Source organism: Telmatherina bonti (genome assembly GCF_933228915.1).
Source record: "Telmatherina bonti genome assembly, chromosome: 24".
Lineage (NCBI taxonomy): Eukaryota > Metazoa > Chordata > Actinopteri > Atheriniformes > Telmatherinidae > Telmatherina > Telmatherina bonti.
Genome location: NC_136633.1, coordinates 15,434,870 through 15,459,629, shown reverse-complemented (window position 1 = coordinate 15,459,629; position 24,760 = coordinate 15,434,870). Strand labels below are relative to the sequence as shown.

The window sequence follows — 24,760 nt, the reverse complement described above, 5'->3', positions numbered from 1 at the left end:
ACAAAACACATCTTTTGCATGAGACTGAGTGCAGCTCTCTCATTTTTACAATCTCGTTGCAGGAATGGTTCAGGTTTCACAGGTTCCTGTTACTGGCAATTGTCTTTTTTTTAATAGGCTTCTGAACATTGGACTGTTGTAGTTTATTGCACTATTATCAGGTTATAGAGTCAAATTCAGGCTGAAAAATATTGTACTACACAATGTTTGCTTTTGCAATCTCAAAAAGCATGTATGTTTGATCAGTATGAGCAACTCAATGTAGATTTTAAAAACAGTATCTATACCCCAAGTTTATCGTATAGGAGCATATGTTTTATCCCTGACCATGATCATTTTTTAACAACAGCCAAGTAGTTTTGGCTTCTTACCTTAAATAACCGAAAAGATTTGTCTTAGGGAGCTGCATTTAAATGTCACGATCCTATCTCAGAATGAGGATTTCATGGTCTCTTAAAGGACATTTCTATCTAGCTTGTATATTCATGTGTCTTAGTGCTTTTTTGTGGTTAATTTAAAGTCAGTTACGACTAAGACCCACTTATTTCTACTGGTTTTGTTGATTGATGGTGAAGATTGAAAATCATGTTTACCACTAAAGTCCATTCAATCTGCAACAGCCACACGGGGCAAAATGTTAATCTGAATTTTTCGGGTGGCCTCTACTGCGTCACAAAGCAAACTGCTCCAAATGCTGTTGATCTCAGGGTGCATACACACCAGCCTGTCTTAATCCAGCCTTAGTTTGTTTGCTTGCAAAGTCTGATTCATTGAGGGAAACGTGAATTTGCAACCAAAGTCTGATGCATGTCAAAGACGTGAACTCTGGTCAGCCTGAAAACAAAGGTCTTGGTTTGCTTCAAGTGAACCAAATGCATGAAGCTTATTATAACTTTCATCCATCTATCCATTTTCCCAACCGCTTAGTCCAATTTAGGGTCTCGTGGAAGATGGAGCCTATCCCTGAAATCATTGGGAGAGAGGCAGGGTACACCCTGGACAGTTTGCCAGTCCATGACAGGACCAACACAGAGAAACAAGACTCACAACCATTCACACTCACATTCAATCCCTTACTATAACATATGTGGAAGAAATGGAAGTTGCCATGCCAATGGATGAACACAATTTCTGTGTGGTTCCCTCCCTCAGTTATCAAGCAAACCTGGACTGACTGAATATTGCAAACCCCCCCACCCCCCCACATTTAACCATGTTCTTAACTGTGTTGGTCTAAGGGTGGTTTCACATCAGGATAGTCTGCTAGACTCAGTCCAATTGGGGACTCGGTTCGGTTGGGAGTGCAACATGATTCCAGGCCAAGATTGCATTAACCCTGCACTTCTCAAACAAATCATTCATTCATTATCCTAACCGCTTAGCCCAATTGAAGCTGGAGCCTATTCCAGCAGTTGTTGGACGAAAGGCACGGTACACCCAGGGCAGCTCGCCAGTCCATCGCAGGGCTACACAGAGACAAACAACCACTCACGCTCACACTCACACCTATGGGCAATTTGGAGTAACCAATCAACCTAACATGCATGTCTTTGGACGGTGGGCGGGAGCTGGAGTACCCGGAGCCATACACAGCGAGAACATGCAAACTCTGCACAGACCTTTCCAAAAAACTCTCCACCAGAGGCAAGAAAATATAGAACAACATCAGATGCTAGTGATCTGGTTGACCTTAACCAGCTTGACCAAATTCTTCCATGTCTGACTGTCAGCTATTTTTCCGTCCAGTGCCTCCGTTTGGTTGTGTTTACATACACTGAACCTACAATGCAGTTTGTTTAGTTGTCTGCTTCCTGTATTTGATCTGCTTGGAACACACCAGGACGTCTTTTTTGATCTGAATCAGAATTTGTTTGCGTGTTCACAATACCCCAAACGAAGGACACTTTCCCAGCAAGGGTTGGAAGCAAAAAGGCTCATGTGAATGTGCCCTTAAGCACAACAAGGTGTGAAAACAACACAGAATAAATTGCTTATAAAGGCTAGTTTATCAAAAGTTTGAATCTGAACTTACCTCCATTGACTCCACATCCAAAAGCAGCCACACTTTATGTTTCATAAGGAACCGGTTCGTGGATACTGGAAAGCCTCTTCCTTTCAGAACTCCAGGACAAGACTTTCATAATTTACCATTTATTTACCATGGTAACATAGACCTGAGATGCAGAAACCTGCTACCACATCCACTGTGATGAGTCCTAGCATCATTTGTTTCCTTCTTAGAATCTGACTAGTTGCTTTAAAACTTTTTGCATCCAACACCTCAACACACATTAGGAAAATAAAATCTTCCTTTTATTAAACTCTTCCTCTTCACCTTATGTTACATTGATTTAATGAGTGTGGTATATGTTTCATTTAAATAACAAGGTTCCATCAGGAGACACATCCTCTTGTCAGTGACAGTTTAGTTGCTTTAGAAAAAAAAGCACAGAGAAGGAACATCTGCCTTGTTAGTCAAACCAGCAAGGTAGAATGATGAAGAGGACAAATGTTGGCACAAAATGACAAAAAGAAACAGAAAAAAAAAAAAAAAAAAACACCAAAAAGGCAGCAGGGAAACGAAAGCGAGAGTGATGTGGAGTGAAACAAAGAGTAGATAAAGACAGAAGACAGGAACAGGGGAGGTACTGTGAAGCGACCCTCTTCAGAAAGAGACAGCAGTGCCACAGGCTCCCTCATTCACTGAGCCATTATCCTGACAAGTTTAAAGATGTCATTACTCAAATCCTCTTTTTCTTAGTTGTTATTTCCATAAATTACCAATGGAGAAAAGGCTACGATTTAATCTGGAATTAGACGGGCTGAGTTGAAATGACAGTGCCCTGTAGAGCTTTTTGTGAATAGGCTTATGGCAGATAAGGAATGGTACAATTAGATTTTGGGCTGGGTAAAACATGAAGACTGTTGGGTTGCTCTGCTCCTCATTCATTTTTTTTCACCCCTCTTGCTCCCTTCTTCTTTCCTCCAGTCAGTCTTTACCCTTGTGCACCATCAGTCTGCATGTATTCCTGTCCACACTTTACCCCTACTGTCTTTCTGAAAGGCTAAGCTATTTGCTAATAGGTTTTAGAGTAATGTTAATCCTGTTTTTTTTTTTTTTTTTTTTTTTTCTTACTGGATCTTTGATTTGCTTAAATACAAACATATGGAAGTCTATAGTTTCCTTAGATGTTGATCTCATTCCCACATTTTCACCTTTATCTCATATCTCTAACAAAATCTCTTTCTCTATTTCTCATCTTTCAGTCATAACCTCTTTCTGTTACCACTCTCTCATCTCCAAGCATGCAGTGGTAGCTGTGGGCAGGAGCCTATAAAGTGCTCTCCAAGAGCCTTTATAATGACCTCAGAGACCCGGATGCCCTGCTTCAGCTCGGGCTAATGGAGGGAATGTAATTAACTTCCAACGCTGGCACCTGAGAGGCTGGAAAGAGCGTGTGCACAAGTCTGTGTATGAGCGCAATCGGAAGTAACAGATTACACATAATGGGATTACAATGACTCAGGAAACACCCAGTTATCAGATTACAGATGAATAAATGTGTTTTGAAAGGAAAAAGCAATTTGATGGCATATGTTTTTCCTGAACAGAATGAATAGTGGCAGCAAAGCGGTTAATGTGGTTCATATTAAACGATGCGTAAAAAAAAAAAAAAAATTAATTAATTAAATTTGAAAAGTCCACTATGTTAATTCTTTAAATCTGAGGTAATAATCCACTTAGTTTTATAATCTACATTACATATTTTAGAGGCAAAGTAATCCAAAAGTAACAGAACATAATCAGATTATGCCTCTGAGTTCAAGCTAATCCAGCGGATTAGGTTATTGATTGCCGTTTAAAACTGTCAGAGTGTGTGTAACGCTGTTTCAAAGTAGCCTTTCCATTCTGGAAAGTGTAAATGTGTGTGTGTATGCAAAGGCAAATGTGTACCTGCTCTACTTGCTTGTTTGTACGAGGGCATCTTGAGGGAAAGGAGAGCAGAGGAGGGGGGATCTGTTGCTAGGCAACCTGGGCAGTGTATCGTTGGAGGAGTCAGTAGCTGAGTGGTTATGTACTGCTGCAGGCTCTGGTCTCTTCCCCCCCCTTCTTCTCCTCCTGCTCCACCACCACTACCACCACCATCAGCACCGCGTCCCACTCCCCACTCCCCTCCTATCTGCCTCTTGCCCTGTACAGCTCTACAGTTACCGTTGCTAGGCAACTGCCTCCGTGCTCTTCCAGCGTGCTCAGTAATTGGCCAGTGGCATGGCGGCGTGCTGTTGCCAGATCCAGCCAGCTGCACTGACTACTGCCTCCTCATGTTTCACCGACCCCCCCCTCCCCACCGCCACCATACACCTCCCTCTCCTTGCTACCATTGCCAGGCAACACACTCAGGCATCCCTGCCTCCCTGGGAATTCATTGGCCAGAGCCGGTTGGCCCTAACCTGCTGCTGCTTAGGGTTTTTAGGAAAGTGAAGCAGTATGTTGGGATCTATTTGCACGATGTCGACATGTCTGACTCCTGGATCCAAACCAAAAGAAGGAAAAACTCCATATGCTGTTGAGTAAGTTTAAAAATAAATACAGTTTTATCTTTTACATACCAACTTTACAATGAAGTAATCATAAAATAACCCATTTTTAGTCAAAATCAAACTACAACAAACATTTTCTTTAGTACATATTTGCCTTTTCATGAGTGCTGACTGGAGGTTCAACATTTATCACTCGTTTTTCATCACCCCACCAGAGCTAGAACCTGCTGCACCCCATTCTCCCACCTTACCAACATATATGACCCTTGCTAATGGAATGCAATATGGCTTCTTACTAATAGGAAGTCCTTCAGATGGATAGTACATGCTGATATTTGTTTATTCTATTTATTTGTTTCTATTTGCGTTGCATTTTTGGTCAACCTGGCCACGGAGTTGCCATTCATGTAAGTGACATTTACAACATCTACCTTTTAACTGGGAGATGAAAATCTAGTACAAACTAGTTTTTATGCATTTAATCAGTAATTTCTGCAACACTTCGTAAAGGTAAGGCCACAGCCCACCCCCCATGTATCTTTAGAAAAGCAGTCTTTTTAATCTTGACGGCCACCACAAAGCTGCTGATCCATTGATTATGTCCCCTTTGATAATCACATTCAGTGAATTAAGCCCATGCTTGTGCCTAAACCACTCAAGCAGAGCTGGTCAGTGTGTTTGAATTTAACCATGAAGACCAGTCCAGATGGGATGTGACTGATGCAGGTGACATCTTCGGAGCTGGACCCAGCTGGCAGGCTGTGGCTTCCTTGCCATTATGTGACTGGCCTAATTATCACCAACCCTCCCCCTTCCACTCCCCTGCCGGCATATCTGCACCCTCCTCTGCCTTAATCCACTTCGGCAACACTTCTCTCCTACTCCACTTTGCTCTCTCCTGGTCTCATCTCACCTCTTCTCAGTCTCTCATCCACCTTGCCTCCAGTCCTCCCCCGCACCACCCCTATCCCTGCTTCTTCTCCTGCTCCACTTCTCTCAACTATCCACTCTTCTTCTGCTTGTTCAGCAAGATTGGAAACCAGTGGGAGCTTCTCCATTCCAGTTAAACATTGCACTGCTCTCCTACCAGTCCGCTTAAAAAAAGGGAAAAGTGATGTGAAGCATTGGGATCTTTATCAGTAAAATACAGCTACAGTACAGCTGAAGTATACAGGATATTCTTAAGTCTGCAAAATACTGCAGCGGTAACTCAAAGGCACCTGAGCTATGAGGTCGCGGTTCACAGGGGAGCGCATTCAAAATAAGAATGTGATTGGTGAGTAAGCGATTAAAGTGTTGCTTATGACTGGTTTTTGTTTTCATGCCTCAGGTGAGAAGCCGTACAAGTGCTCATGGGAGGGCTGTGAGTGGCGATTCGCCAGGAGCGACGAGCTGACGAGGCACTACCGCAAACACACCGGCGCCAAGCCTTTTAAGTGCAACCACTGTGACAGGTCTGTCAAAACACTCCTTCCTTCGCCTCTGTCTGATGTGTTTTTCCTCCATTTTTCCAGGCACAGTATTTGAACGACTAGCTCTGTGTTTTGTACATAGCACGGTGTAGTCAAGAAGTGCTACAAGACACTGGTAAAACACCTAAAATGTGTTTGGTACTGACCCAGTTTGAAAGGGTGCTGGCAGGATTACTAATGCGTACTCCTTTGCAAGTTGCCCAACTTGCTCGGTCTTTCAGTGGGGATCCAAAGGGTGCTCACTGTGCTCACATCAGGTCTGCTGCTGCATATTAATTGGGTATATTCTCACATGATGATGCATGGCCTTGATTTGGAGGCTGCTTTCAGACTGGGACAGAGTGTGAAATAAGTGGAAACCAATTAGTGCTGTCACTCCTAACTGTGTGGGATATAAATCTGAAGTTTTGCGTTTGTTAATGGAGACTTTATTGGTTCAATCTGTAGTTTTAATAAGTGCCATCCAACTATAAAGTCATCCATCAAAATTCTTGGTCGAAATTGGCTACGTGTACAGCGAGATGGATATTCATGAAAGAAAAAGGGCTGCGCGATATGAACACATTTGACATGCAATGTTTTTAAGTATTGCTAAAACTGATACATAAATAAATGTGTCAGTAGATGGTTTTAGTCTAATTCAATTCAACTTTATTTGTGTAGCGCCACTTCACAACAATGTTGTCACAGGGCACTTTACATACACGAATCAACATACACATCATTTCAAGTCATATACCCTATAACAGAAACCAACTGATTGCATTGAGTCATGACTTCGATCCAATCCCCCATCCTGAGCATGCACGCGGCGACAGTGGGAAGGAAAAAACTCCCCTTTCACAGGAAGAAAACCTCCGGCTCAGAAAGGGCAGCCATCTGCCTCGACTGGTTGGGGTGGAGACAACAGGAAAGACATATCAACATAAGGACGGTTAACGATGGCTACATCCTGCTGTTGCATCTGTACATGCTAGTATGTTGTAAAAAAAAAAGTCTGAAATAGTCTTAAGTGTTGACATTGCTTATGTTGTTACTATGATGATGTTAAATGTGTTCATACATTGTGCTTGCAGCCTTTAAGAAAACATTCACTGACTTTTAAAGCCATTAAGAAAAGTAAAAGTCAGTTATTTAAGTTTGAATCAACATTATTGGATTATTGATCATTGAATTTTGTATTTTTGCAACAGTAGTAGCTACAAACAAGGGCCTGTCTAATATAAAATTTTATTAGTGACAGCATGTGGATTTGTTTAAATTTGTTTTGTTCTAACAAATTTGATGAGAAAAATGCTGATTTCCACAGGTGTGGTGTATAAGTGTAATAAAGTCACAACATGGTTATTATAATTAAGTTCAAAAATATTTAGTTTATGACCCTAAACAGAAGATTTAAAATATATGTTGGTTTCATATCTACAAATTATATTGTATTTTTTTCAGTTTTTCATTATATGGAAATTTCCAAACATAATAAAACGAATGTGACGAAAAAAAACGTGACAATAAAATAACATGTTTTTCTATTGAAATGTTTGATTTTGGAGAAGAATTAGAGATTAATTTTTAAATTTTTTATATGAATGTGAAGTCGCTAGAATCTGAAAGGAATCTGATATAAATTATATCATAGCAGGATTTGTGATCATGGCAAACATCAAATTGTTATCCATTGACATTGATATATTAACTTATCATGATAATAGCGTCAACATCCTCTCACAAACTAAATATGAACCAGTATTGATTCTATATTCTTGTCTTCTTCATTCTTGATACACACAGTGGTGTTCTGCTTAAAGCTTTATTTAAAAACATGTCAAATTCTTGAACTGCCACATTTTACTTCCTGTTTTAAATAACAGGTAACTTTTCTGAAACAGCTCTGTGAAGGTGCATGGTTTAAAGAGTTGCTCTGATCTAATTTGCTTGTCACACTTCTTTCCTGGCTTTGGCTAATTATGAAGCATTTTCCAGGCTCGACGTACCATTACCATTATGCACTCTATTCTATTCTATTCTATTCTATTCTATTCTATTCTATTCTATTCTATTCTATTCTATAAAAGTAATAGTAAAACACAAATCTTTGCAAGCTGTTTATTTCAGATTCTTCTGTCTGCACAATAACACCAATGTGATCTCTTCTCAGTATTGAGCCAAAACAGTGTAGAATTCCTAAATCTGTTTATTCTAAATTTCCACTTATGGAAAATTTTGTAGTTTTTTGTTTGTTTTAACATCATGTCATGTCTGCAACCTAAAAAAATAGCTTTTAATGTTGTATCTGTATGTTTTGACCTTCCTACATGGTATAAATGGACCTGTAGTCATATAGCACTTTTCCAGTCATGCTAACTGCATTACACTACATGTCACAGTTACCCATTCACACACACACACACTCATACTTTGATAAGCACATCGGAGGGCCATGCAGGATTCAGTGTCTTGCCTAAGGGTACTTAGGCATGTAGTCAGGTGAAGCCTGTAATCAATCCTCCAACTTTCTGGTTTAAAGAAGACTGCTCTTCCTCCTGAGTTACAGCCTCCCGTAGCTCAGGATTAAAACCATTTGTAATTTGCAAATTTGTCATTTCCTGAAATTTTGTTTCAAGTAATTAGGATGTTTTGCATGTGTCCGAATGACCAATTGATTAAAAAAAACGTCTTTATTAAATAAAATTTCAATTCTTTTAGCAGCTTCTGCCATATGTGCAGCTTGTCTTAAAGTCTAAATGTGTCTGTTTTCTTTGAGTTTTTGCAGCTTGTTTTACACATACATAAAGTCATGTTGATGTTTTGAAATATCAAAGTAAATTTGTCTGTTTTGTGACATTAATTTATTTTGTATTGCTCCAACATTGTAACCCTTTAACGTTCACACTAACAAAACAGAGGAAAATGTTTCTCTGTGGTTTTCTGTTTGTTTTGGACAAGAAAAAAAAAAGAATAAATTTTTTTAGCAAATGGTTGCAATGTTAAAAAGAAGACGTTAATAACAATGTAATAACAGTGAAATGGTTGAAATTAGAAACAGTAGTGTTATAACAAACACTTCGTTTGGGTTTTACATACACAAACTAATTGGTAGAGATTCTCAGGCACAATTTTTCCACAATTTTTCAAAGAAATTCATCAAAGTCACTGCAAATTTGCCTCTACCAAATGGTAGATTCGTTCCTTGAAGGATTAATAAAAATGTGCATTCCATTTTCTAAAATAAATTTTATTTCCATGTTTTCCCAGATATGCAAATGGTGTGATCAATATCAAATACATGAAATTTGGTCATATAACTTTAAATTTAATGTGATTAATATTTATTATAACGCAATTTTTAATATTACGAACAAAGTAGAACTGAATGTTGCAAACAATTTTAAAAATATCCTTGTTTAGAAATGAGACCAAAAACTTTATGATTTACGTTAAATTTGATTCACTTTTTGTCCTCTATAACAACTAAACTCATTTCCTTTACTTTATATCTCTTGTGCACCACAAGTTTAGCTAACTTGTCTTTTTGTAAAATTCTATGCAACAGTGTTTAATTATTCATGAGGGCTGACATTAATAAAAATGTTGTTTCTTTGTCAACTATGCTATAAACAATACACTGTATGAGGCTTTTAAAGAAAAATGACAGTGTGGAAAATGGGCCACAATACAGAAAGTTCCTGAATACGTGACCTCTTGAATCATGCATAGATTCATTATGAAAGGACAAAAATAAATCCCTTATCACCTGGGGTACTTTGCCTTGAAGTCGATAAGTGTGTGTGTGTGTGATTGTGAAGTAACAGAGGGCCAGGCAGATTCAACTTAATCATGTCTCAGCTGGGCAGACAGTAAATACAGTATCCCTCCCCCCTGATTTCCCATCTCTCCCCCCCTTTGCCCCTGAAGGCACATCCCTAATTTGGGCCCACCTCTGTCATGTGTCACAGGGTGTCCAGCCCCTCCAGCCCTGACACACAAACACACACATGCACCCTGCTGAGATGAAGGAAGAGGCAAAACAGGGGGAGACAGAAAAGTCAGGGTGAAAGATTGATGGAGGGGGGAGAAGGAGGGCAGGAGACAGATCCACGGTGTGCCAGCTGGTGTCGTGCCCCCGAGTTGTGACTCATACTTTACCATCTGTCTCACCGAGCACACACACTCTCAGTGTAGCGCACACGCATACACACAAACCCTGATGAACGTCTCCGGAGCCGTTCATTCATCCCATGTGTGTGTTTTTGTGCACTGAAAGACACAGAAACACAAATGCAGGTGTGACAGTAAGACAGATGACTTGTGGCTCGTCAGATGTAAACTCTCCCTCTTGGCCAAACACTGACTCATCTAGACACTTCAGACAGTTGCTCCTGTCTCAGTCGAAGGAAGAACCAACAGCGACGGATACGGAGAAGATTTTTCAGGGTTTAAACTGTCAATTTTATTCAAGTTGAATTTGTATTGTATCACCTCAGACAACGAATCATAGTTCTTTGAGTTGATATCATTGTTCTTTTGAGTTGAAATTAGCTTAAACACGCAAAAATATTGTTGTATTTAAACAAAACTAAACTCTTACGGTGTGTTCAGACCAAATGCGTTTTGAGCGCCAAGAGCGGCAAATTTCCATGTAAAGTCTATGTGGAGGCGCAGCAAGGGGGCGTCGAGCTTTCTCGCATCACGTTCTGAGTGTTTTGGGCGTTCTGCGTGGAGCACGCCGAAAATTTAGGACGTTTTTTAAGCTCGGCGCATTCCGCACAGAACGCGCATCAAAATCCAGAGATGGGCAAAGCTGAACTTTTGCCGCTTGACGCGACAATGTTCTCTAGCTTTATTTATTAAATAAAACCATGCCATCGCTCTACTGAATCCACCATCACTCAGACTGACTGGAAGAGAAGCTCCGCCTTTCCCCCTTTCTTTTCCGCCGCATTTGCCGCTCGCTCCAGAAAAGCGGCAGACGCGGCAAGAGCATTGGGAGCGTTTTGGGCGTCGGGCACAAAAGTGGCAGTTTGGTGACCAGCGTCAGGTGTTTTGAGCGTTTTCGACGCGTTTCCTCGTCTGTTTGCTCGGAAAGTCTGCTTTGTTTTTGGAAAGGTGAACATGCCAAACAAGTTCTGATTCAGACCAAAGAAGCGGACTCGATCCGCCTACAAGCGCAGGTCTCGGTCCGTTTCAAGCGGACCAAATACAGGACGCGGTCTACAAAAAAGCCACTTCCTGCGTTTGACGTAGCATTGCATTGTGGGTAAATACATAGCGATGGCGTTAAGAGTCCTCTGCCTCTTCTGTTGTTCATACTGTGTCCATTGTTGCAGTGTATTTCTGCAGTATACTTGCATCAGACAAAATAAAAAACCCAAAACAGCGATAGTTTCTTTTCCATGTTTAACTCGCAACAACTCGAGTTTTCTTCTTCACGCCGGTTATATTCTCTCTTATGCTAAATAATAGTGCAGCGCCACCTTTGGTGGAAACCGGGATATATTATTCTAATGTCTTGGCTAATTTGACCAAAGTGCAGTGTGAATGCAATCATGGTCTGAATGGATAAACTCCCCTACAACTGAGCAAAGTCCACAATCAGACCGAGTCTATAGGACTATCCCGATGTGAATGCACCCTACAACAGCCCCTCATTTTGAGAAAAGCAAAATTCCTTTTTAGAAAGCGGTTCTGAAAGGGATGGCGCTGATGTGTTACTCTGCAAGCTTACAACAGAAACACTGTTGATCCAAACTTTTAGCTTTCATAAAAATTAGACCTCCTAATGGCTGCATCTGTGTGTATAAGCTTGCACGGAGTACACAAACCACCAGCTGAAAGCACTTATTATGTCAGTTTTGTGGCAATCTGGTTGAAAAACCTCATTTTGAACCAATAATTTCAAAGCCGGCTCTAAAAAGAATAAATAGACTCGAGCTATTTCATTTTTCACTGTGCAGCAACGCCCCAGCAACTCCACAAGGCTGATTTCAGATGAGAGGCTTCGATTCATCTAATTTAGCAGTCGTTTTACAGCACGTTTTGCATGCTGCTTTTTTTTTTTCTTTCCCCTCCTCTCCCTCCGCACTGTTTCAACAGATCCATCTGCAGGCTCTCTAGTTATTCATGGCACAGCTGAAGTCATTAGGAGAGCTGCTGAAAATGCTGATTATGAATTAGTTACACATATACTAATTGCATGTGCATTAGTGGCTCAGCACCCACTAGCTAACAGCAACATTTAGCTCAATCGACAAAAACAAACTTCTTCCCCTTTGCTCTGGTAACGAGCTAACGAGCTGTTCCCTGGTTTCTCTCTGTTTGCAGGTGTTTCTCGCGGTCGGATCACTTGGCGCTGCACATGAAGAGACACATCTGAGGGAGTTTGAGAGAGGTCAGCAGGAGTGGATGGAGGTGGAATGGAAGAAGGAGATGGAGTATCGACTGCAGAAAAACAACAAAATCAGAAGAGAGACAGTGGGATATAGACTCAGAAATGCCAGATTTGGTTATTGAAACTTAACAGGAAGGTGACCATACAGGGGAACTAACTGTCAAACCAACAGATCCAAAGTGACTTCGCCAGCCTGTTTTCAGCCATTTGGTCCATAGTTCTATAAGAACATGTTGCCACCTCTCAAACGCCCCCTCCTGTGTTGACGCCTGGACAATACAGATGCTCCATCCCACCCTTCATATGTGTCGAGAGGATATGTCACATGATGAGTGGCGGACCACGTGCCTGTGGTTGGCAAATCTTTACTTTCATCAATGCCTTTGGCTTTTGTAGCAGTCCCTCTGTGAAACCCTTTCAAGAGCCAATGCTCCACAGGCCGGTGAGCCCACCATTGCCAAACTGGACCAGATGTACAGTCATTTTTGTGTACTAAACAGCATACACTGCTGTTTGTACATTCAAGATTTTCTCTTCTTGTAAAGTGCTCTGATTTGAGGATAACTGTTCGTTTCCAGCAGCGGCTAAACGCAACGAGACAACGGCTTTCAGGCCTTCAAATTAGCCACAGCCTTTTTACAATTCACAGACGGGTTTATTGTCTACTCTGCTGGACCAATGATCATTCGACCGTTTGTCATCCAAAGTAAATCCGTCTGGTTTAATATTAGAGCATTTGTTTAAGTGGAATCTAAGATTGGATTTCGCAAAGGCTTGAAGATGAGAATACGTTGGATTGATGTGCTGCAAAGACTGATTGAGGTCATCTAGGGGGCTGGCTTACTTTATGATCATCATCCACAGAGACTAAGTACTCCTCTCTGGGAAAAGTCTCCTCGAATGTCAGGCCAATCCTTGCATCTTGAGAGATGTAAGGCGACTCCTAAGAGTGTTTTTCCTTTGCTGTGATCTTCTTATGAGTTGTCAAAAACTGTTGCACAATTGACCTTTTGCAAACTTTTTATATAAACAAAACAGGAGAAAAAAAAAACAAAAGAAAAAAATCTGCTGTCCTGAGACATTTTGGGACTCAACATCGCAGCGTGGACAGCCACACGCACAAGTCGAAGCAGCTAGCTGACTGCGACAGCACACCGAAAACAACCCAGATCACGATGTATTTAAAGGCTATATTGTTTCAAAGAAGATTCTCCTATTTGTTCGAAAAAGACCATTTAAATATCAACTTTGAAGAGCTTAATGGAAATGGATGCACCCAAATGAACAAAAAAAAAAGGAAAAAATGAAGAAAATGGGCATGCCTGAAATGATCTCTTCAGCCTTTAAGAGTGATTGGCGCCAATCTAGCGACTGGGCTAACAAGGTCCTGCCTTCACAATTCTTACAATTGAGCAGCTCTCTTACTACATTAAAAGAACTACTTTTTTTTTGTAAAACAAAAAAACACTCAACAGCTCCTTGAATCTGGCATATGCATATCCATGCGCATTCCTGCTGACTTCCTGACGAAGATGTTTGTCTCAGTGCAGACTTATATCCTGGAAGGACTCTCTAGAAGGCACATTCAGTCGGTCTTGTCAGAGAAAATCAATGTGAATGTATCTGTTTGCAGGCCTGAACAAGTTGCCAGATCCACGAAAACACTGAACGGTTGGTAAATATCATACAAGACACTGTTTGTGTTTCTCTTTCACACATTAGAAATGAATGAACGAACTTGGAATAACCAGCTGGTCACAGCTGGTAGCTTTTGACATTTCCCTGGTTCTCTTGGACCAGCATGAGTGCAGATTACCAGTGGGTGGCTGAAGTGAGTTGGGGGAGGATGGATCTGCTCGGTCAGCAATGATAACTGCCCCATCAGCTCATGTAACCGGAGCAGATTGAAACCCACATGCACAAAGAAACACCATACATTTGCTCCATGTGAACTGGAACTAGCATTTATCCTGCGTGACCTGACTTTTGTCTGACCGAACAAAGACAAATAAAAAGAAAATCCATCTCTTTAGACATCAGCTCTTGAATCCACACAACATTTTGGATGAAAACACAAGTGCACAAAAGTCAAACAGGCAGCTTGGACAAAAGGAGACTGTCAAGGTTCTGACTGACTTTACTGGGAACAGCTACATGGAGGCGTTTTCATTGTTTGTTTGTTTTTCTTTAATACGTGGAAGCAGAATAAGGCACAAAGCAGTCTGCATTTGTAGAGGGGGGAGAGACAATTGATTTCTCTTTGTTTACCATGGGCACATTTCAATTTCACTGTATAAATGCAGTCACACTCAATCCTATCTTGACATGATCTGTCTGCAGCTCTAGAAGATGTCGGTACAGCAATCTTTCCAAATGTGGAAACAAAATAATTCTTTGAAACCTCTTCCCTAAGCTCATTATTCTGCAAGGAAATCCACGTTTGGATGTTTGGGGTAGTTCAACCGTAATAAGTCACAAGATGGTCACAATGGTGCAGAATGTTATGAAGGAATCAGCACAGATTCCTATGAAATAAAATTCCAAAGCAAGCAGCTATGTCAACAACCAGAATCCTGAGTTTAAATATCTAAACTTGTAAGACGTTTTTACTTTATTGGGATCAATTGAAAAGAACAAAAACAAATATTTTCCTAAACCTAACCAATTTGTTTGGGATTACAACTAGCTTCATCTGGATCTTTTGGCTGATAAATGTAGATAAGTGACATTGTTGAATCATAATATATTGACGGGACTCTTTGAACAGACTTCTGTTTGCAAGGTTAGTGCTTTTTGAAGACTACTTAATTTTTTAAGAAAACCAACAATTCACAATTTGTCTAAACTTTAATAAGTAATCACGAGAGTAAATGTTTGAGGTTTAGCTGAACAACGGCTTTGTCGGTCTGCTTTATTCTGGCTTATATTATGGTCTAAGTGGAAGATGAAAAGAAAAAAAGGCAGTTTAACACATGGGTAAAAACTGCGTCATCGATGGCAGCTCTATGTGTGTGTTCAGTATTTTAATGGGACACTTTCCTGTTGAACTGTTGTGAATGTGTGGGAATGTGAAGCCGGGGAGTGTTTTTTGTTTGGTTTTTTTTCGTCTTTTTCTCTTTTGTTTATCCCCATGTTCTCTATCAATGAAGAACAGCTGAGGATATTGGACTGAACACTAATTATGTTGCTTTTTCATGTTCTGTTTAGACTTGAAGGAGCCAAGACGTGGAAATATCCCAATTACAAGACGGTTTAAAATTTAGTCTGACTCCTCTTGTGAGCTGACGTAAACAAATTGTTGTCTTTATATGTACGCCAGGCGCTCAAAAGCTGGGATTTCAAATGTGAATGTGTTTTCTGGGAAGGTCGTTTCATGTCGTCTCTGAGGATGCGGTTCAGTTCTGTGTCATCTTAATGAATGATTGTCAAATCTGCTGTGCCTGTGTGTTCTTTTGTCTGTTTGTATTTGCACTCTGAATTTTTTTTTTTTTGGAAAAGAAAAAAAAACAAAACAAAAAAAACAAAAAAAAACAAAAAACACTTGCATATCTGTTGTTTTCTGCCCGCTTGTACACTACACTGCACACAACCCTTGGTGATGACACACTGATCACAAAAGTCTGTATAGTAGCTATTTTTCTTTTTTTTTTTTGTTAGTCGTACACAATCATGCATACACGGATTTACACACACCGCAGACACACCTACAGAAGCCACATGCATGCTGACACTCCGTTAACACTGAAATGCATTCAGGCACATGCAGACAGATTCATACACATGCACAAACACAGCCTGCTCATAAATAGACTCAAACACATATTCTCCTTGTGTGTTTTTCACTGTTTTTCAAGCCACTTTCGCGAGAGCCGGAGACTGCAGCTCGTTCACAGCGAAGGAGGGTACACGCATTACTATGTGTGACACCACCTCTGTTTCCACCAGGTCTGAATTTTAAATCAAAAACACCCCCCCTTTTTCTACCAGCATTCTCTCATCGCTCCCCCCCCCCCCCCCCCCCCTTGTTCTTCCCTCCTTCCCTTCCCCCCTTTTTTCGCTACCATTTTCTCAGATATGATCCCTTTCAACTCCTCTCCTTCTGTCCGACCCCACCGCCCCCCCCCCCCCCCCCCCACTACCTCCGCCTCTCCCTTCTACACCTTTTTTCCTCTGTTGTCTTTTTCTTTTTCTTTCTCTGTACAAAGTGTTTCAAATTTATCATTTGTATATTATGATGTATGGGTACGATAATGTTCTTTATTATGGAAAAATGAGAAAGATTTATTTTTGTTACTGGTTTGTTTCATAATTCCTTTTTTAAATTGGTATTGTAATATCTCTATGCAAGGAACTGTTCGGTGAATCGTTTTTATTTAAGAATGTAATTATGTGTAATAAATGGTAGAAGCAGTTTGGCATGGAGTATTCATGCTTCTTGGCTGGTCTGTTTAATGCCGGTTTCTTCCAGTAACAATATGCACCTAATCAGTCATCTTCACACTGAATATTTTCTGATTTCTTATCAAGTCTCAATCACAGAGCCATTCAATTTGCTAACAATAAGCACCCGGAGTACATTCGCATACCCTTTCGCTTTTCTTCCTTGACCAGAGCATCCTTACAGGCCGGCTGCAGTTTCTGAGTTAAATATGCAAACTCACAATGTGTGAAAAAAAAAAAAAAAAAAGACAGGAAAATTAAATTTACACCCTCCTGTGTCTGCTATTTGGAGCCACCCCTGTATGAATAAAAATAAAGCATGTGGTTTATCGTTGCTTTTGATCAAATGCAGGAAATAGGCCAGAATGCCTTCACTTTGCCTGAATGCACACGCTCGTCATCTGCCTCCGAGGGAGCTACAGCATGTTAATTACATCTGTTACCAACCAAGGTGATGACTTATCCGCTATTCCTGCCTTTTGACCATGACTAGCTGATAAAAGGGTAATCGAATAACTAATGGATAATTAGGGAGTAATTACTCCCCGGTAAATGGCCCTATGCAGTGTATTAATTCTCCTTGGCTCTGGCAATGAGAAACTCCCATAAGGTTTTTTGTTTCATTTAATGCACCCTAATTGAAATGGGCACCCTCATCAAGAAGCTTACATGTATCTGTCGAACTTAATGTTCTTTTATCTGTAATTACAGACAGACTGCATATTATCTACCTAACTACACCTACTACGTCAAATGCAGAGACACATTATGAAATTAGAAACGATGGAGTCATTTTTCAGTAAAGGTCGCATGTCCCATGAGCACTTTGAAAGCATCATTCTCATCCCATGTGATGGAAATGAGGTGCTATGTGAGTTCACAGCAGAGCTAAACGGTCTTAATGTGTTCTGGCAGAGAATGGGCCGCAATCACATCAGTATGTATTAAAGGTTAACACACACACAGACACACTGTCATCCACTGAGTCACAGAGTCTAAAGCCAAGCTAGCTACAGGCAACATGCTAACGGTGATAATGGTGTGTTTGTGTCAGCATCAAAGTTAAGCTTGTTAGCATTCCAATATTAGCTAAACAGCATTAAACACTGTGGAAATGGTGCTGGGAGTGGTTAACTGAACTTTGCGTTTGCTGAAGTTATTACAGCTAATGAAATTTTATTTGAAAGCTTTTCGCGGTTATTAATGAAAGCCACAAATATTAAACTTTTTCAGTTGAGGAAGTTGCTATTCTGCCCCAGAGCCAGTGTCTAATTTTGGACCAGTGCTTTGTGTCTCAACAGGAAAACAGAGTTCCTGCCAGCTAAAATGGGTCCAGCGCAGTAGCCTATTATCACTTTGCTGCTCTGAAACGAGGAAGAGCTCACATGATGGGCTGTGAGCAAGATTTTTGCAAACGATAAGAGCAACCACAGCTAGAGGATGAGATTTAAACAGTGAGACTTTTTATTTGTGGAGGGTGATCTCCACAAAAAGAAAGAAAAAGACTTCAAATCAAAGCAGCAGTAAGCCAATAAGTTGATTCTTTATCTAATTTCTCATACATTGAAAGGCAAAAATAACAACTGGGTTTATAAATGTTCATTACTTACATGAATCATAAAATCAGTAAAAAAAAAAAATATATATATATATTCCCTGACATTGGCTCTTGTTATCTTGAATTTTTCACATCCTTAATTGTGATGTCACTCCAGTCTAGACCAGTGGCCTTCTTGACTATCTTTCTTTAAGCTAGTTAGCTTGGTAACAGCCACTGAAAAATCTTCCTTCTTCTCCAATAACCTATCTCATCCCCATCTCCAGCTCTTTCCAATGCTCAGAAAGAAACCTCACCAGCAATCTACCATCTCTTAAATGCAGTATACAGACCAGGGACATTCAACTTGGTCCGAAAGTCACAAGGACCAACGCTTTGGGGGTCCTGCTTTATTTTGTCCTCCATTTTGTCACACAGCCCTATGATGGTCCATAGCAATCTTACCAAACATTTCTGTAATTCTTTGCTTATAAAGTTTTTTCCTTACTTTCAAGTGATACACCACATAGAATCAAAAATAAAATGTAAATCACCTAAAAGGGAAACGTTAAGGAGTGAAAAAAAGCAGTGCAGTTCAAATCAACATCTATGAACTGCATTGAGTTGAGAATGCCAATGGCATTGTGACAGAGCCTTTATACAGGGAAAGACTAAATTGCCTTCTTGGCTTCAGGAATTCAAACTTACAAGGTGCAGATATTTCCAGGCAGAGTTTATAAAATTTGCACCCAGTAATCAATGCATGTATGACGTCTTGTTTGGGTTGAAGATGAGATATGTATTTTTGTCTTCTTTAAGCATCAGCCAACCATTTACTTTTTAAGGTGCTCACATTACTGTGTGTGTTTTGTATCAGTGGCACAAATGTGGTCTAGAGGATTTAGGATTCTCTAAAATAAACTTATGTAAATTTGTGCTTGTTAGTTACTGACGGTTTTACCGTTGTTCCTCTTTGACTGGGATGTAGAAGTTTTTTGAGTGGCTAGATTAGAGGTGTCCAAAGTCAGTCTTAAAGGGCCACTGTCCTGCAATGTATCCCTGCTCCAAGACACCTGGCTTCTATTAAATGGATCCAACAAACATTGAAGTTCCACACATTTGAGTCAGGTGGGTTAGAGCAGGGTTACATGGAAAACCTACAGGATTATGGGTTATTATCTAATCTGCTTCCTCATAAATTTAAAGTTCAATTGATAAATGGAACCCCAAATCACAATGAATTGCCCGTCTCTTAGTACATGTCAGCTACTGCCATGTAACACAAAGGGAACAAACATCCAGACTTTTCTTCGAATGGCTAAAAAGCCTATTTTGAAGACAAGAGTAAGCCAAAAGTACATGCTGTTTGAAGTTTACACAGAAACAAATATTGCTAAACTGTCATTTTGGCTCATATTGATTGGAAATAAATGCAACTGACGCAGTGCAACACCAAATCTCTTTTAAATATCATATCATTCAAACATTTAAGATCAATCTGATCAGAGATTCCAACTTACATGTTCACATAAAGTGATCTGATGTGTGTAAATGACAGAAAGGTTAAACACAATCATAATAATGTTCTTCAGAAAAATGAGAAGAAAAGCAAGAAGTCTTGATCAGGTTTCTGCATGAACAACTTGTTTTAATCCTTTCTGCCATTGAGACCATGGCTTATCTTCAACAGGAAGTCATCACAACACCAGGCATTGTGGGTAAACAACCAAAACACACATGCATGTCTGGCGATAGGCATCTTTTGATGGGAGGATTGTCTCACAGTTAGATGTGAAGAAAGCAGCAAAAGTTGTGACAGAAACATGATCAACCTTAAACGGCTTGGATCGGATTCAGTTCCATGTTTTATCCTGACGTGGTGGAAACAGACGTCCTGAATTAACCAAAAATATGAGAAACCATGTATAACGTTTCCACAAAAGATGCATTATTTACAATCTCAGCCATCTGAATTGTAATAAAAATGGAACAGTGATAAGAAGAAAGATTCCCACCTCTCAAAATGCTGAATATTTTTAAGGTTTCCAACAAGCATTGTATCCACACACACTGATCCAGTTTTGCTGGATTTTTCAAGTCTTTCCTGAAACTCTTCTCACCTAACCCCCATGTGGTTCAGGCATTCACAGACAGATCATACACCACAGAACAGTGTCAGAATGACTGGACAGGGTTATCTTTGCATGTTAATCAGATTGTGAAAAACGACATCTTTCAAATCAGGTAGGAAATTATTTCTAATTGACCCGATCAGATAAGCTGCCGGGAGAGTTCCACATAAGTTCAGAAAGAGGATAGTAGTGACTGATTTGCTGGGGGAAACAATTAAAGCTGCTTTCCTATAAATTTTAGAAGCTGAGCCATTCCTTTTTTGGAAGGAGCCTAAGTTGAAATCATAGACTGTACATAGAGAGATGGACGTAGCTTCTGTGACGTCACCCGTAGGTTTCTGAAGAGCTGAATTGAAGCTCAGTGGGCGGTTCCTACAATTGCCATGATGACAGCGTCATGCGCGTCGTCTCACCCGTAAAATACAAATATGGGCAAAGAGGTGGAGCTGAGAGCGGGAGCCGTTAGTGTCATGGCAGATGATTGACATCGAGCGAACTCCAAGCTAAAAGCTAACCGAGCTAACCACGAGATAACAGGAGCTAACCAGTTAACGGAGGTAAGCGGGCTAAAGCTAAGTCACGTTTTTGACCGGCTAAAAACCGCGGCTGTTCTTCGTTCTTCTTACTTGAAGCCTGGGATTGGTACCTGTCAATCAAAAGGACACGCCCATAAATATGCCGAACTTCAACACTAAACTACTTTTAAGCGGGCGAGTTAGAAAAAAATTCACTCCCCCCACAGTTGTCATGAAGGTAAACCTGACCTATAAACCTAAAATGGATTTTTGTACCAGGCTGTAAACATGTTTATTTCTGCCGTGAAGTTGGCCTTTTTAACATGGGAGTCTATGGGGATTTGCTCTGTTTTGCAGCCAGCCCCTAATGGATGAAGGGGGAACTGCAGTTTTATGCACTTCCGCATAGGCTTCACTTTTAACCGCCGGAGGTTGCCGCTTGGTTGAAATAGAAAAAAAGCATCTTTTGCAACAGGAGAGAAAAAAGAGATCACAAACAGTAGGTATTTCTCTCCTAATTCTCCTCAAATCATGTCAAGATTTCCAGTTTTATTGTAATATTTTTAACTTAAGTCAAACTAGAATTAAACGAAAAAAAAAAATGAAACAAGTCCCGTCATGTTTTCTGAACAGGAATTGACAACAGTGAGCACAGAATTCATTCAGGCACATTGTGGAAAGAGTTGGATTACTTACCTCGATAACTGCACCAGAGATCCTGAGCAGAATAATCTGAATGATAGAAAATATATGCTCATAAACACCGCTCGGTTACATCTGCTGAGCCGCCCTGTTGCGCCTGTGTTTCGTACATCTGCTTTAACTGATACTAAACCTAATAGGACAACAGGATTGAAACATTCATGTATGTCATTATAACTTTGCGGATATTTTACATTCATTATGGCTCATTAAGCCTCTTTTTCTAAAAAATGAAAATAAAACTCAAAAAGCAAAATATTACATTTATTTTCTTTTAAAAAATTAGCCCTACTGGATGTTTTCGTTTTTGTTTTTTTTTCCTTTTTCCTGTCATTGTTTGGTACCCCACAGACTTATAAGATTGCCCTTGAACACTCAACTGTCTTTGCTCCGCTGTTCACCCACAAAACACCTGAACGCATTTCAGAAGCAATACCTTTGTTTCACATTCAATGATTCAGCTGCAGCTCCTGCCACTGAAGGAGGGTGCAAATGGTGTGAAAGTGCTGAATTGAAGCCTCTGTAATAAAAGAAAAAAAAAAATCATTCTCCAGGCAAAGCGGTGATTCACCTAACGAAGTGAACATAAAGCCCTTTTTTTCCCGTGGTTGTAACATGAGACTTCACCGAGGGAGCTGCCAATGCCTGTGGGTGTCTTGTAGATGTCTGGCAACCATGTAGGGATGTTTCTGTCATATCTGGCAGTGTGCAGATGGGAAAGCTCCAACAAGATTAAAGCCTTCCTTACTCTTATTCCACGTTTACCTGGGTGACAATAAGGAAAAGATTACGAAATATTTCATAGTAGATCTGCAAAAAAGTACCTTTTCAGCCTCCAAATCTGCAGCTGCAGCAGCAGGGGAGGGTATCATCAAACATCAAAACTCAACTTGTCCTACGAAGAGATGTGAGCCATGGATTCTTAAGCGTCCAAGTACTTAGGTATTCTCAATTATCGGGAATATGTCACGGTGGCCTCTTTGTAATTAAAGCCTAATCATGATTGTAGATTCAGAGACGCATCCTCATAAAGCTTTCATTAGTCTTCCTCCTTGTGATACTGCGTAGCAACCCAGCCCCCCTTCAGGAATGGCCAGATAGCCTCTTCCCAAATCAATTCCTGGCATTTTATGCTTTTTTATTAAACTTCCAACCACAAAATGCAGCATTTACGGCAAAAGAGATGGAAAGAGGCAGAAAAGAAGAGGCATCTCTGGGTCTATTGTTGAGCTTTGACAGCATTTTTTCAACAAACCAACTCAGAGTCTTTTGAAAAACGACAGCATCGAGTAAGATCACATGGAATTCTTAAAACTAATTGGTTCATACAAGAAGTATGTTTGCAATCTGGTTAGAGTTAAAAAAAAAAAGAAAGAAATTTCTGGATCAATATGTTTGATGAGAAAAGGGAGATGAAACACTCCTTTCAACATTGTAAGGCTGATTAATTTAATATATTTCAGATTTTACAATGTCGTACTGACAAATTAGAGGAATGGAGCTTTGATGCAAAAGTTTTGGAACATCAAAAGCATGGCAGCCAATGTGGCTGTTAATATTCCTAAAGTTAAATTATCATTAAATCATTTTTAATGGCATACATGCAGTTATAGTGTTTGTGTACCTGCTCTGTTCTGCTAGGCTTGCTGTGTTTGAGATCTATCTATTTAATCTATTCTATATTTCTCCATATTTTCTATATAAACCAGCTATTCCTGAAAGCAACTGCTTTATGCTGTTGAAACCCTAAAGCAGGAGAAGTTCATTAGGAGATAACATCCTTCAGCTTGTGACCTGATTAAGGAATGACAGCAAACAGACATCCAGACCACAACTTGACCTCCGCTGATCCTGAGTAAACTGCTCGAAAAAGCGAATCCAAACATCTGACAGCAGAATTTATCTCGGTAAGAATCAGCGCACTCAGTTGCTTTATGCTCTGCTCTACTTTGCAGCCACACCTGCAAAAAACTGACCTTCATGGAACAGTTGTGAGAATTAAGACGACTTGTCCTGCTTTGTTCGCCGAATATTCATCATCAGAATTTTGCAGCTGAACGTGTCAGCAAGTCTAATATTTGGAAACAAATCTTTAGGACTGATGAAGTTAAAATTCAGCTTTTTAATTACAATTAGCAAAAGTAGGTTCAGGATTATTAAAATAAATCAATAAAAATGACTGTAGAGCAGTCATGCTTTGAGACTTTGGGTTTATCTGCTGAAAATTAAATTATTAACAGAATAATCTAGTAAATCCAACCAAATTTTGGAGGAAAACCTCATGCAGACTTCTAAAATATGTAAAATGATCCTAAAAAAAAAACCATCTTAAGACATGCAAGCTGAAGGGTTTGTGCGCTTTGAGCTTATTAAAGATCTTTTCCAAGATCTCAAAGTTTCATTCATGATTTTGCACAAAACTAAACAAGACAATGAACAAAAGGATTGTGCACAGTTACACGCATGAGAACTTGTCCCCCCCTGACTGCTTATTCTTCTCAGATGGTTTTTGAATGAAACCACAGGGATGATCTTGTGTTTGGAGAGAGAACAAGCAGCTGGGGAGGCTGGTGGTCTTAGATCAACCAAAGCGCCGTGTGAGAGCACCTGGCTCTCCTATATGCAGCCTGTTTGACAGACATGGCAGACACCTGGAAGCCCAGAGAGAGAGCGCAGTGTAAAAGCCACTGCTGCTCTACAGGGCCATGCATTATGCAGGAAGCTGTGTCTGTCTGTCTCTCCCTCTGCCCCCTGCTCTGCGGTAAAAATAGATCAACAGACCTGAGCGTTCAGCTTTTTTCTTCCTTCCTTTCTTTTTTTTTTTTTTTATGCCTCTCACTTTCACTTGGATCCCACCAGGTGCAGCGGCTGCTGGCACCCGCCCCACGTTTCTTCCCCTCAGTGTTTGTATATCTGAGTTTAAACATGCACGTGTTTACACACACTCTGGAAAGCGTGTTTTTTTTGTGTGTGCATGTCAACCAGATTTGTTTTTTTTGTTTTTTTATCAGTTTGCCACTGCACTTGGTTTTTAA

The 24,760-nt window shown here is 40.2% G+C and overlaps 1 protein-coding gene across 2 annotated transcripts in view; it reads left to right on the top strand.

The window, feature by feature from the left end:
* The window catches only part of klf7a (Kruppel like factor 7a), a 43,133-nt gene extending 30,088 nt beyond the window's left edge, over nucleotides 1-13,045 (top strand). Inside the window, exons 3-5 of one of the 2 annotated variants that reach the window (XM_079263811.1) lie at nucleotides 5,873-5,996; nucleotides 6,097-6,129; nucleotides 12,333-12,374. In XM_079263811.1, the coding sequence (XP_079119937.1) occupies nucleotides 5,873-5,996; nucleotides 6,097-6,106 (134 nt within the window). In that variant the 3' untranslated portion in view covers nucleotides 6,107-6,129; nucleotides 12,333-12,374. Of the gene's footprint in view, nucleotides 1-5,872; nucleotides 5,997-6,096; nucleotides 6,130-12,332 lie in introns of both variants that reach the window. The other variant, XM_079263810.1, reaches the window with a different exon arrangement.
* Nucleotides 13,046-24,760: the final 11,715 nt, after the last annotated feature.